The following is a 14141-nucleotide window of genomic DNA, read 5'->3' on the forward strand; positions in this document are numbered from 1 at the left end:
ATTTTTTTACCAGTTCCACCTGGAGCTAGAAGATTATCCTAATGTTAAGACTCCAAGTTTGTTAGTTCAAAGTTATTGTTAAAATTTGTCATGTTTTCAAGTCTCCCAATATTTACATCATCTCTGGTTTCAGTTCTCCATGAGTACAGCAATAACACTAGAGAACAGGATAGTAACCAAGCTGCAGAACTGAGAACAATCTGTTTAAAATATATCATGACACCTGATTCCCTTTATTCCATCATCAGCATGTTAATTGCCACAAAGCATTTTAATTTAGGCAATCAAACTAGATGTACAATGCTCAGCTAGTTTGCCTGGTAGCTCAGACGTATTTTTTATTCTCAAATCTAGGCAGTTTGAACTTCCAACATAGTCGTCCAACTTTAACTTCAACTAACTCTGTTCAAATTTTCGCACCTCTTTTAAAAACAGATTCTTATGGGGTGCCCTATTTAGGTTTCAAAATGTGACTGCTTTTGTTAAGCCAATCAATTATAACTAAATTACTTCATGATCTTGAACAGAGAACATTCTTGTACTATTATGATATTTAATGGCTGCTCCACATACCATGCTTAGTCCAGCTGTATGTAAGCACTAAAACACTCATTTTAAAGAAAAAGAGCATTTTCTTCCTTCTATAATGAATACCCAAGGACTATAAGTGGTAAGACCCCACTGGAAATAAATGCCTAAATCTTGCTTACCAATCTATATTTAATACATGTAAGGCATAAGTTAGTCTAAACTTTACACAAATTGCCTTAAAGTAATATATACTTTGATTTTAACATAGAAATAATAGCACCACAGTATTTTTGTACATTTTATCAATTATTGCATTGTATTTATTTCAGCTAAAAATTACCCCATATTAACCCTGGAAAAATATTGTACATTTATCTTCAATATGTATTACATTTTTACCCATGCTCATCTCTTTTTAGGTGGCAAAGGGAGGGTACCCATATACTTGCAAATAATACTCAGCATAACCTCATCTGCACCACCTCCAATAGAAACGAGTCGCAAGTCCCGGTAAAACCGGCTTACAAGAACCTGAAAAAGTAATCATCATTAGGAAAATTTTAAGAAAATTCTTTCGACAAACTATGAACAAGAGAGGACTTGCTAATTAATAATTTGGCACAGGTCTAAAATTTCCTATTATACATTAGTTATCTAATTACCAAACTTTCCATTTATAAAAAAACACTTTCCACAAGTGTCAAAAAGATGCAAACACCAGCATCCATGTTACACACTGTGATGATGTCTCCATAAAGGTTTGTCCTCTATGTGCATTTCATACATTTGAAACATGGGTTCATTCTTCCAACAACTTCATGTATTGTATGAAGTGGAAATAGTTTTTAAATAGTATTTTGTAATTATACAGATTATCATAATTATATATATGTATAGTTTTGTATCACTGTTAGTTATTAATTGGTATTTTTGTTCTTTTAGAATGAATGGAATTTTGAGTTTGGCAAAGCTTGGGATCAGCGATGTTTGATTAACCTAGTTCATCACATTGTTCCGATACGTAATACAAACCCTCGGTCCTTTAACAATAGGAAGGTAACTAGCGGCAGCTGGGACGGTCGTAAGCTTCGAACAAGGGGAGAACGGTAGTTAACTGCTTGTCCGATCGTGCGCGCGGCGGTGAAGAATCACTTTTGCTTTCGGCCGTGGTGTGACAGGACGTGTTCGTCATCGCTCTGCCCGCTATTTCGTCGTGTGCTTTGGATGTTTACAATTTCTTCTGACTGGTTTGTTTGTGGTCTTGATTGAAATTGTAAGTACTCTTTTTTCATTTTTCATTGAAAGTGAATTTAATTATGGATCAAGAAGAGCTTTCGCCGCGCCACCAGCTGCCCGTAGTGTGTGTCCCGGGCTGGAGGGGCGTAAATGCGGCGGATTTCGCTCTTATCCAGACATTGATCCACATGAATTGTGTTATCGGTGTCGGGGGCGAGAATGCTCCCGAGCCGAACCTTGTAATGTGTGTGTGAATTGGTCCGAGGCGCAGTGGGTGCTGTACGAGGGTAGGAAGAGGCGTAGACCGACCAAGGAGTCGTCGGAAAGCTCTCCAGCGACTCCTTTGGTGACAGATACCTCGTCATCCTTCCTGCCTCCAGCTCAGCCCCCACGATTTGCGCCTTCCCCTGCGGGGGGGGTTTCGGAGTCCTTCTCCTCACTCGATCCGTCGAGTGTGGAGGAGGGCGCCCGATACCCGGATGTTCAATTGTACTCGGGGTCTTCCGTCCGCTCTGGGTGGGGTTCGTCCTCCCCCGGGCGCGAGGGTGCCCCTCTAACTGACCCGACTGTTCCTCCCTCAGGTGTGCCTTCTGTGAGTGACGACCTTGGACAGGTGTGGGCGTCGTTGGGACTGCAGGGCGCCCCTAGTATCCAGGGCTTGATTCAACGTCTGGCGGGGTCGGCAGTTGTAACTCATGGTGTAGTCACAACAACGACAAACACAATGTCCACACCAGCGTACGCCGCCCCTCCTCATGTAGTGTACACGCAACACATTGCGTCGGTGACTCCCACGGCATCAATCCAGAAGCCGATTGCTGCCGTACCTAAGAGGGGCGTGCCGCCGCCACCTGGATTTTATGTGCTGCCGACTCCCGACTTTCGCTGTCCCAAAAGTTCGCCCCTGGATCTGCCGCCCGTCCCACCCAATGATGAGGTTTGGCTGTATCGGAGATGCCTGTGACGCCGGACTATGCTGCCGTACCTGCCGTACCTGCAGCTAATGTTGCTGGCCCAGCCGCTTGCGTCGCTCCTACGAAGCGCGCATTGCGGGACTCTCTATGCCGATGTTGCTGCTGGAGCTGGTCCTGCTGGTGCTGGTCCTGCTGGTGCTGGTCCTGCTGCTGCTGGTCCTGCTGGTGCTGGTCCTGCTGGTGCTGGTCCTGATGGTGCTGGTCCTGATGGTGCTGGTCCTGCTGTTGATGTCCCTGCCGCTCCTGCCGTGCCTGCCCCTGCCCACGTCGCGTCTCGTCATGGAGGTGCTGCACCGGTCTCAGGTCCTTCCGGACAGGATCAGTCGGGGCGTGTTGCTTTGGCAATTGGCCCGACTTTTCCGTGGATGGAAGACCTGACGTCCGTCCTGAGAGAGCTGACGAAGAAGAAGAAGAAGAAGAGGAAGGTGTCGTCGTCGTCTTCTTCGTCGTCTGTTGCCGCCTCTCCCCCTTCGACCCGAAGAAGAAGAAGGCTGCCTCCTCCCCCCCTAAGAAGGCTCCTGCGGGACCTTCGAAGGGCCTGTCTCGCTCTGGCGTGACGGGGGGTGCTTCTGCTGGTCCTCCTGTTCCCTTGGGAACAGGGTCCCGTCTTCTTCTTCTTCTGAGAAGAAGAAGAAGACGGGGACCAAGGATGTGCTGGCTACTGCTGGTACATCCGCGCCTGGTCTTGGTAGCACTGCTGCTAAGCCAGGTACCGGCTCGACTTCTCGTTCGCGAGAAGGTCCGAGTGTACGGCTCTCCTTCGGGCGACCGTGCAGCTAAGTGGGGGGGTGCCTAGCGAGCCATTGGGCAACTTGGCAGCGCTACGGTGCCGAGAAGCTGGATAGTAGACGTCCTTCGGGAGGGATATCTACTACCCTTCGAATCTCGACCACCCCTCACCTCCAACCCGGTCCATCTTCAGACTTATGTGCTGGGATCCTCAAAGGACGACGCTCTTCGGCAGGAGATCAAGACCATGCTGACCAAACGAGCTGTAGAAGTCGTAGTAGATCGGTCACCGGGCTTTTACAGCCGCCTTTTCTTAGTGGAAAAGGCATCGGGGGGGCTGGCGCCCGGTGATAGATCTCTCTCCCCTGAACCGATTTGTTCGCCAGACTCGGTTCAAGATGGAGACGGCACGTTCCGTGCTGGACTCCATCAGGGAGAACGACTTCATGCTTTCGGTAGACCTGAAAGATGCGTATTTTCAAATACCCATCCATCAGTCCTCCAGAAAGTACCTCCGCTTCATCTTCGACGGGACGGTGTACCAATTCAGGGCACTTTGCTTCGGTCTCTCAACCGCCCCACAGGTGTTCACGAGAGTGTTCACGCTGGTGTCTGCTTGGGCCCATTCGCACGGGATACGTCTTCTGAGGTATCTCGACGATTGGCTGGTCCTGGCGAGCTCCCGCTCGCAGTTGCTGCAGGACAGGGATCGACTTCTAAAGTTTTGTCGCGATCTGGGGATCGTGATAAACTACGAGAAGTCCGATCTCGAACCCAAGCAGAAGATGAAGTACCTGGGTATGCTGATCGATACGGTAGCAGCTCAAGTCCGCCCCGCAGACTTGAGGATCAGCAAATTCAGGGAGGCAGCCGGCCGGTTCCTGTCTCGGCAGGAACAGGCAGCTCAGCAATGGCAAGTCGTGATCGGCCACCTGTCGTCACTCGAGAAGTTAGTTCCTCACGGACGTCTTCACCTGCGGTCTCTCCAGTGGAGACTAAGGGAGAGTTGGTCACAGGTAAAGGATCCACCTTACTTCCCCGTGTCCATCAAGGAGAAGGTGAGGCAGGACCTAGCCTGGTGGCTCGACGACAGGAACCTCTTAAGAGGAGTGCCCCTACGCACTCCCCCCCCGGAGATGCTGCTGTTCTCAGACGCATCGACCGAGGGATGGGGCGCACACCTGGAGGAGTTGCTGGCTGCAGGTGTGTGGGACCATCACGACAAGCACCTTCACATCAATGTCCTGGAACTCAAGGCGGCGTTTTACGCTCTCCAAGAGTTCCAAGACCGCTTGATGGGACACTCGGTGGTGTTGATGTGCGACAACACCACAGTAGTGGCATACGTCAACAAGCAGGGGGGCCTAGTGTCTCTCCCGCTACACCAGTTGACTGTGCAGGTGCACGAGTGGGCCACGGCTCACTCGATAGAGCTGTCAGCACGCTACATTCCAGGCAAGAGGAATGTAGTAGCGGACAAGCTCAGCCGTCGGGATCAGGTAATAGGGACCGAGTGGTCCCTACACCCAGAAGTGGCGGAAAGGCTCTTCAACCTGTGGGGACGTCCGGTCATAGACCTGTTCGCCACCCGGCACAACAAAAAACTTCAAGTTTTTTGCTCAGCCGTGCCGGACCCATGGGCAGCTGCAGAGGACGCTCTTCAACACCCCTGGGACAACCTCTTCGTCTACGCCTTTCCTCCCTTTTGTCTGATTCGGAAAGTGATCAGCCGAGCGCTGGTCACTCCCAATCTCAGGATGATCCTGGTGGCTCCCAAACGACCTCAAGCCGTTTGGTATCCGGACCTGCTGGCTCTTCTTGCAGAAGAACCGAGAGATGCCCCACTGGCACAACCTTCTAGCCCAGCCACACGTAGAGCGGTTACCACCGAGCAGTCCAGTCCCTACAACTTCACGGCTGGCTGTTATCCACCATCTCTTGCGAACGAGAGGCTTTTCTCGCAGCGCAGCAACAGAGATGGCTGGACACGTCAGACAGTCCTCTGCAGCTGTGTACCAGGGGAAGTGGGCCGTCTTCTGTGGTTGGTGTCGTAGACGGGGTCTATCTCCTCTCAGAGCCACTCTTCAGCAGGTAGCGGATTTCCTCGTGTTTCTTCGCCGGAGAAGCTCCTCTCAGTACCCACAGTTAAAGGATATAGAGCTGCACTGGCACTCGTCCTAAAACTGAGGGGACTGGACATCTCGAACTCGTTCGAGATCTCCTTGCTATGAGGAGCTTCGAAAGGTCTTGCCCACCCAGGGAGCTCAGGCCCCCTGAGTGGGATGTGACTCTCGTCCTTAGGAGTTTGACTCGAAGACCATTCGAGCCACTCCGAGAGTCGTCAGACAGGGATCTGACCCTCAAGACCCTCTTCTTGCTGGCCCTGGCATCGGCGAAGAGAGTAGGGGAACTTCATGGTCTGTCCTTCAATGTTAAACATTCCAGGGGCTGGGGATCTGTGACGCTCGATTTCGTCCCGAATTTCGTAGCTAAGACTCAGAATCCGTCGATCCCTGACGACAGGTTCGAGTCTTTCACAATCCCCTCCCTAATGGATTTCACCGACAACGATACGGATGAGATGCTGCTTTGTCCTGTGAGGGCGCTACGGCGCTATCTGAAGAAAACTCGACACCTCAGGCCTGAGTGTCGACGCCTCTTCGTTAGCACTGGGGTTACCAAGAAAGAAGTATCCAAGAACACGCTTTCTTTCTGGCTGCGTGAGGTGATCAGGAGAGCGTACGAGGCTGATGGTAGTGACGACATCCGTACGCTCCGACCGAGAGCCCACGAAGTCAGAGGTATTGGACCCTCTTTGGCGTTCCGCAAGAACTTCTCCGTGGCGCAGGTCCTGAAGGCAGGTGTCTGGGCCAACCAGACTACCTTCACGTCCTTCTACCTTCGGATATTGCCCACAAGTCCTTGGATACTTTTTTCCTTGGGACCTGTGGTGGCTGCTCAACACGTTGTGTAAGCTTACCCAGCACCCGAGCAGGCAGAACAGCATCGATTCCTGGTGTGACTGTGGAATGAATGGTTGAATGAGAGTGCGACTGGCTTCTCTTCTCCATCTTTCTCTCTCTCTACCTGTGGGCAGAGGGTCACGGTCGTCACCATGCTGGAAGGAATCCGATGCAGGTAAGCTACTCAACCACCGAGCCCCAATCTATCCCTTTAGTTAGGGATAGAAGCAAATATCCTCCACTCCCTCCAACAAGGGGAAGGAGTGGATGCCTACTTGAGACAAACCCATAACTTTATGTTGGCTCCTGTACAGGAACAAGTTCTTGCAATGCTGGTACGAAGAGATACGCTTGCCTCTCTCTTAGTACTTGGCTCAGAGGTCTGACCATTGATCCTGCGGTGCACACCCCGATCAATCGGACAGAGGTTTGGATCCCTCCCTTGACTCTTACGACCAGGGAGGCATTCCAAGGTTGGACGAACACCAGTCTGTTCACCAAAAAGACTCAGATTCCACCCACCAAGAATGAGTCTTCCTATTGTTAAAGGACCGAGGGTTTGTATTACGTATCGGAACAAATGACAATTTGTCGAAAATTGCATTTTTCCTAACTATACAAACCTGAGGTCCTTTACATATAGTCCCACCTCATACCACCCCTCACTCTGCAACTTTTTGCATGGGCCTAAAGCAAAAGTGATTCTTCACCGCCCGGGCGCGCGGCGAGCGCCCACGATCGGACAAGCAGTTAACTACCCGTGTTATCCCCTTGTTCGAAGCTTACGACCGTCCCAGCTGCCGCTAGTTACCTTCCTATTGTTAAAGGACCTCAGGTTTGTATAGTTAGGAAAAATGCAATTTTCGACAAATTGTCATATTTACTAAACTCGGAAAGGGTACTCAAGCCTTCTCGACTGGAACTAGACCCAAGCTCAACTACAGCAGCAAAGGAGTGGCATCACTGGCACCCAACCACTAACTAATTCTCAAGGTTATGTCAATGTAGATCTTAATGGACTAACATATCCATCTACATGACTTACTTTAATGAAAGATTTATGCTGTGGAGTATGTACTACTTGGCCAAGATTTTCAAAGGCAAAATCAGCACAAAGTATGGTGGGTTGAAGCTTCCACCCACCTGACCTGACCTGACACTGATTCACATTAAGCTCTAACAGCTGCTGCAGTTGAGGAGCCGCCCATTTTTCATAATTTACCACCTAAATGTAAGGCTACTGTGACTTAACCAAGGCAGTTCACCAAAGAAGACAAAGAATTTATTGAAGATGAAATCAACCACTAGCTCGTTGAAAGCACTATTGAGACACATCTCCATGGAGAGCCCAAGTGAAGGGTCCTTTGAACAGGCATAAAAGGATGATGTGTGTGGAATACTCTAAAATAATAAATCTAAACACTTGCCAAAAATTGACACCAAGAATGTTGATAGCTATCAAGTATTTTCTACATTTTATTTTAGAAGTGCCTACCACCAGGTTTCATTGAAAGGGAAAGAATCTGGCAAGAAATGTATAGCTTTTGAAGCTAATAGCCACTTGTACCAGTTTTGTGGCTTTCCTTTTAAATGACAAATTGTGTCGCAGCTTTTCAGAGAGCTATGGATAGGTTAGTAAAAGAAGAAGACTTGCAGGATACTTTTCATGATTTGGACATTACTGTCGCTGGTCATACAAAAGAAGAGCATGATAATGCACAGCACTTCCTTTAAGTCATTAGTAAGGAATGGTGTGTACTCTTAGTAAGAAATGGTGTGTACTCTTATCAATGTTCTTGGTTTCTGTTGGTGAAATTATTGCATCCGACCTCATCCAGGAAGATTAGGACCATTACAAGACCTCCCGCACCTTACAAATCTGGGTGGCTTAAGACGACGATGTGCAAGCCACTCACTTAAGAGAAGTCCCCTCCAAGGGCCATGGATCTACAGACTGGGCTTCTCCTCATGAAGTTGTGGTCATTTTGACTTCTTCCACTCATCCAGCTCAAGAAATGCGAGATAAGACCATTGCCCTCAAGGACGGCAAGGCTTCCATATAGAAGTGGACATTACAGTGGCACTGGATAAAGGATGACTTCATTGCCCTTCCTTGCAAGAAGATCTGCAGGCATTCCATCTCCCCTTCATCTGGGAACGAGCAACAATCCGTCTACTTCAGCTGTGTCTTTGCCGTATCTAGGCTATGGACAGCCATCAGTCTGTCAATGGTCAAGGCTGTACATTTGTGTTAGCTGCTGAGGATTGTCACTCTGTTCCTGATTTTGTGCAAGCAACTAGCTCAAGGGAAGTTCCCTCCAAGAGCCATGGATATACAGATTGGGCTTGTCATGAAGTTGTGGTCATTTTGACTTCTTCCACTCATCCTGCAAGACAATGGCTGTTAAGGACAGCAAGATTTCCCTATTGCCCCTCCTTGCAAGAAGATCTGTAGGCACTCCATCTCCCCTTCATCTGGTAGCAAGACCAACCGTCTGCCTACTTCATCCGTATCTAGGCTATGGACAGCCATCAGTCTGTCAAGGCTGTACATGTACGTTAGCTGCTGATGTCGCCCAGTTCCTGATTTTGTGCAAGCAACTAGCTCAAGGGCCATGGATCTACAGATTGGGCTTCTTATGAAGAATGGCTATTAAAGGATGGCAAGGCTCCCATAAAGAAGTGGCTTTCCCAGTGGCATTGGAGGAAGGATGACTTCTTTACCCCTTTTTGCAAGAAGACTCGCAGGTGGTCCATCTCCCGCTTTCATCTGGGAGCAAGACTTAACACTCCATCTACTTCAGCTCTTGTTAAGAAGTTGACATTACAGAGGCACTGGAGGAAGGACTTTGTTGAACCTTGCAAGATATGCAGGATCATTATTTGCCCTTTTGTCTGGAAGCTAGACAGGCTGTCCATCTACTTCAAATGTGGCTTGGCCACATCTAGACTATGGACGAGTGTGTCACGTGTTATGGTCGTACATCTACCTTAGGTGCTGCTGATCATTGCCCAGTTTCTGATTCTTATGCAGCATTGGATGCACAAGAGAAGTCACCATCAAGGCCCATAGAACTACAGCTAGGGCTTCTCCTCAAGAAGTTAGAAGCTTCGTTATCTTCCATTCATCCTGCTTAAGAAACTAAACGAGCATCAAAACCACAGCGGTTAAGAAGGGCAACAAGGCTCCTGTTAAAAAATCAACATCACAGAGGTGTTAGGAAGAGAACTCGTTGCTCCTACTCGCAAGAAGTCTCACAGGTCAACAAAATGGAGAAAGGAAGACTTTTGACCTTCCTCACAAGACGATCCACAGGCACTTCATCTCCCCTTCGTCTAGAAGCAAGACCAGCCAGCCGTCACCTTTTTAGTTGTGCCTCAGTAATACCAAGGCTATGGATGGCTATGGGTCTGTTAAGGGTCATACAGCAAGGGTCACAGCTGTATGTCTTCTGCTTTACCTGCTGATAATCATTGCCCTGCTCCTGATTCTTGTGTAACAATACATTCTTCAAAAGAAGTATCCCCCAAGGGCCATTGATCTACAAATTGTGCTTCTCAAGAAGTTGTGCTAATTACGTTGTCTTCTGCTTGTCCTGGTCAAGAAATAACTGTCAAGACCACACCTGTTAAGAAGTCTACAAGACACCTTAGGGAACATCATCATGATTGGGATTCCTCTCTTAGACAGGAAACTGTCAGTCTTGCTCATGTGGACGTAACCACTCTCCACATAACCTACGGTCTTCCTCACCTGCGGACAAGACCGTGTCTCCTTCAGTCAGACGAAATATTCCCATAATCCCAGCCATGTCTGTCATAAGCTTTTGATATTCGACTAATCTTGCAACTGATGCTGGTGAGATCACTGCCTCCTTTACTTGAAAATTCAGCACGTGTTTCTTGCTGTGATGATAACTCTCAATTTTCAGCCGTGATATTTAGAGTGTCAGCAGTAACAGGAGGATACACAACAAGGACTTCAGGACATGGACCCACATCACGAATTGAGAGACTTGATTCACATCTATGGTTCATTCTTATCGGCCCAGACTTGATTCACATCTGTGGTTTATTCTTATCGGCCCGAACTTGGGAAGGCAAAGTAACAATCATGTAGTGTAGCATTTGCAGCTCTGGATGGAAGGGATCTAACAGAGTGTAGTACATTAGTGAGAACTAATTCTCAATACTAAACTGGGAGATTATGAGACTTATGGGCTGACGATAAATGTGAATGACTTATCAACTGAAAATAAATGTGAGTGATAGTTGTCAATAAAATGTAAATTTACACACTTAAAAAAAAAATACTTCCCTGAATTTTTACCGAAATGTTTTTAGTAACTGGCATCTTTACTAAGTTACTAAGTTAACTGCAACATTGTAATGCCACAAGTACTGATAAAAAAAAGTCACATGACAAAAGTGAAACAATTAAGCATGACAAATTCACACTGTTGTTTGCAAGCAGAAGTACAGGAATAGACCAGAAGTAAGTTGAGATATATGTATGTAATACATTTACTTGACCACATTAAGCATTTCCATTCTAAAGTTGGTTAAATCATGAAACACTATGGCTTACATTTTCTATGGGAATGATCTTTGGCCTAGGCCAACCTCGAATTATTCAATTCCAGTACTAACTTCTAACTGATACAAGTTTATTATTTAATTAACTCTTAAACGCCGACTGGACGTATTTTACGTCGACATTTTTTGTCTCTCGGGTGCCGACTGGACGTATTTTACGTCGACATACAAAAGTTTTTTTAAAAATTCGCGGAAAAATACTTTTAGGCCTACCAGCCGAAAACTCTTGAATCACGCGCCTTGGGGGATGCTGGGAGTTCACGGATCAAGGTGTTGTTTTGTTTACAATCGTTACGCAGGCGCGCAAGCGCGAATTTCTTTCTTGCCGCACTAAAAAGTATCTGTGACACATCTCGGAAATTATTTCGTCACTTTGACATAATTTTTGTACCATTTTAAATTAGCCGTTACATGAAGTATTATATATGAAAATGTGCGCATTTTTATGAAAAATACAACAAAAAAATACTCATGATTGTAGCTTTTATCAGTTTTGAGATATTTTCATATAAATAACGATAAGTGCCAAAATTTCAACCTTCGGTCAACTTTGACTCTATCGAAATGGTCGAAAAACGCAATTGTAAGCTAAAACTCTAATATTTTAGTAATATTCAATCATTTAACTTAATTTTGCAACTAATTGGAAGTCTCTAGCACAATATTTCGATTTATGGTGAATTTATGAAAAAACTTTTTCCTTACGTCCGCGCGGTAACTCTTCCAAAAAAATCATACATGCGATTGTGGTAATGTTTGCACCATTTTAAATTAGCCGTTACATAAAGTTTTATATATGAAAATGTGCGCAATTTCATGCACAATACAACTAAAAACAACCCATGGTTGTAGCTTTTATCAATTTGAAATATTTTCATATTAAAAATGATAAGTGACAAATTTTCAACCTTCGGTCAACTTGACTCTACCGAAATGGTCCGAAAAACGCAATTGTAAGCTAAAAATCTTATATTCTAGTAATATTCAAGCATTTACCTTCAGTTTGCAACAAATTGGAAGTCTCTAGCACAATATTTCGATTTATGGTGAATTTATGAAAAAAATAACATTTTCTTTACGTCCGCGCTGGTAACTCTTCCGAAAAAATCATTACGTGCGATTGTGAGGGTAATGTTTGCACCATTTTAAATTAGCCGTACATAAAGTTTTATATATGAAAATGTGCACAATTTAATGTAGAATTCAATAAAAATAATTGAAGGTTGTAGCTTTTCTCATTTTTGAAATATTTGCATATAAATCACGATAAATAGAAAAAAAAACCACGTTCAGTCAACTTTGACTCTACCGAAATGGTCGAAAAACGCAATTGTAAGCTAAAACTCTTACAGTCTAGTAATATTCAGTCATTTATCTTCATCTTGAAACAAATTCGAAGTCTCTAGCACAATATTTAGATTTATGGTGAATTTAAAAAAAAAATCTTTCTTCTATCAGCACAAGCGGATTCTCAGCCACAAATCTCCGAAATGCGTACGTTCCATTCTCGGAATATTTGCTCCGTTTCATATTAGGCATTTCATAGTTTTATATATGAAAATGTGCGCAATTTCATGTAGAATAAAACGAAAAATATTTGAAGGTTGTAGCTTTTCTTATTTCCGAAATAATTGCATATAAAAAAATATATATATTTGATTTCACTTCGGTCAACTTTACCTAGTCAGATATGGTCAAAAACTGCATTTGTAAGCTAATATTCTTACAGTATAGTAATATTCAATCATTTGTCTTCATTTTGAAAGAAATTGGAACTCTCTAGGACAATATTTAGATTTATGGTGAATTTTTGAAAAAAATATCTGTTTATGTCCGTGCGTTACGAATTCATGCATTATTTTGTGATAATATTTTCTCTGTGTTGCTTTTATCGTTTTACGATGTGTTATATACCAAAATGATCGCAATTTAGTGTACATTACAACGAAAAAAGAAGTAACTCGTTACCTTTAACCGTTTTGCGCAGAGCGCGATTTGAATACAATTATATATGAAATTTCGTTTTTGCGCTATCATATATCGCATTATTTATATATGATAATGATAATTTTTTTCATTTCTGATGGTTGCATACTAAACTTCAGCCAATGACAAAAAAAGGAGCCAAAAATGAACTCTTAATCTTGAAAACTAAGCGCGCTGTGAATTTTTGAAAAAAATATTTTTTCCGCTTCGGCGCTCACTCTGAAACACCTCCGGCACACGGGAGACATTTTTTTTTTACCGCTTCGGCGTTTAAGGGTTAATGGCAAATAATACACAACTGCCTAATTCTTCTATAGAGACAGTTGTTTGGAGACTTACTTTTGGTGAAGGAAATGCACTTCTTTCAACAAAATTTAAGCTTCTGGTACAAACTTCCTGCAGAGTGCCTCAGCGGCTTGGTTGATATGGTGTTAGCGGTCCACCTTGGTGGTCGCGGGCTTGATACTCGGCCATTCCATTGAGGAGTGAGAGGTGTGTATTTCTGGTGATAGAAGTTCACTCTCAACGTGGTTCAGAAGTCACATAAAGCCGTTGGTCCCGTTGCTGAATAACCACTGGTTCCATGCAACATAAAAGCACCATACAAACAAAACTTCCTGCAGTCAACAGCTGAAAAATACACCTGCAAAAACAAGGCTACCCGTTCAGGAAAAGCACATCTGGGCTCCAAAGCTCCTTTGTCATTGAAAACAGTCACTTCCTGTGCTACCTGACCCATCAACTGGAGACGAAAGGTCAAAGATGCCCTATAGGTAAAGTAATGGGCTATAACAAAAATTATTCTTTTAAAAATATATTTGGTATTGATTTGGCTGTGAACCCATTACTTAAAACATCTCACTTGCAACTGTTTTTCTTGAATTTTTGGAGCCATTAACTTACGGAATTAATGGACCTGAAAACCAGATGTACCTCTAACAAGCTGTGAGGACAGAACCTTGCCAGTACAGACAGCTTGCACTTATTCAAAACCTAATTTCATAAGTTATAATGAATGATATATAACAAAGAGCAATATTATAATGTAATTAATGTGATAGATGGTAAGTATGACCAGGGTTTGTTGAATATAAAATTTAGGCCAAGCACTGGGACAAATGAGGTC

General features: G+C 44.8%; 1 protein-coding gene across 1 annotated transcript in view; it reads right to left on the minus strand.

The window, feature by feature from the left end:
- Window positions 1-700: 700 nt before the first annotated feature.
- LOC135217279 (probable acyl-CoA dehydrogenase 6) overlaps window positions 701-14141 on the minus strand; it is a 96965-nt gene continuing 83524 nt past the window's right edge. The window contains exon 8 of the mRNA XM_064253025.1: window positions 701-1062. Within this exon, the coding sequence (XP_064109095.1) occupies window positions 937-1062 (126 nt within the window). The 3' untranslated portion in view covers window positions 701-936. The remainder of the gene's footprint in view (window positions 1063-14141) is intronic.

The sequence above is a fragment of the Macrobrachium nipponense genome, chromosome 7 (assembly GCF_015104395.2).
Source record: "Macrobrachium nipponense isolate FS-2020 chromosome 7, ASM1510439v2, whole genome shotgun sequence".
Classification (NCBI taxonomy): domain Eukaryota; kingdom Metazoa; phylum Arthropoda; class Malacostraca; order Decapoda; family Palaemonidae; genus Macrobrachium; species Macrobrachium nipponense.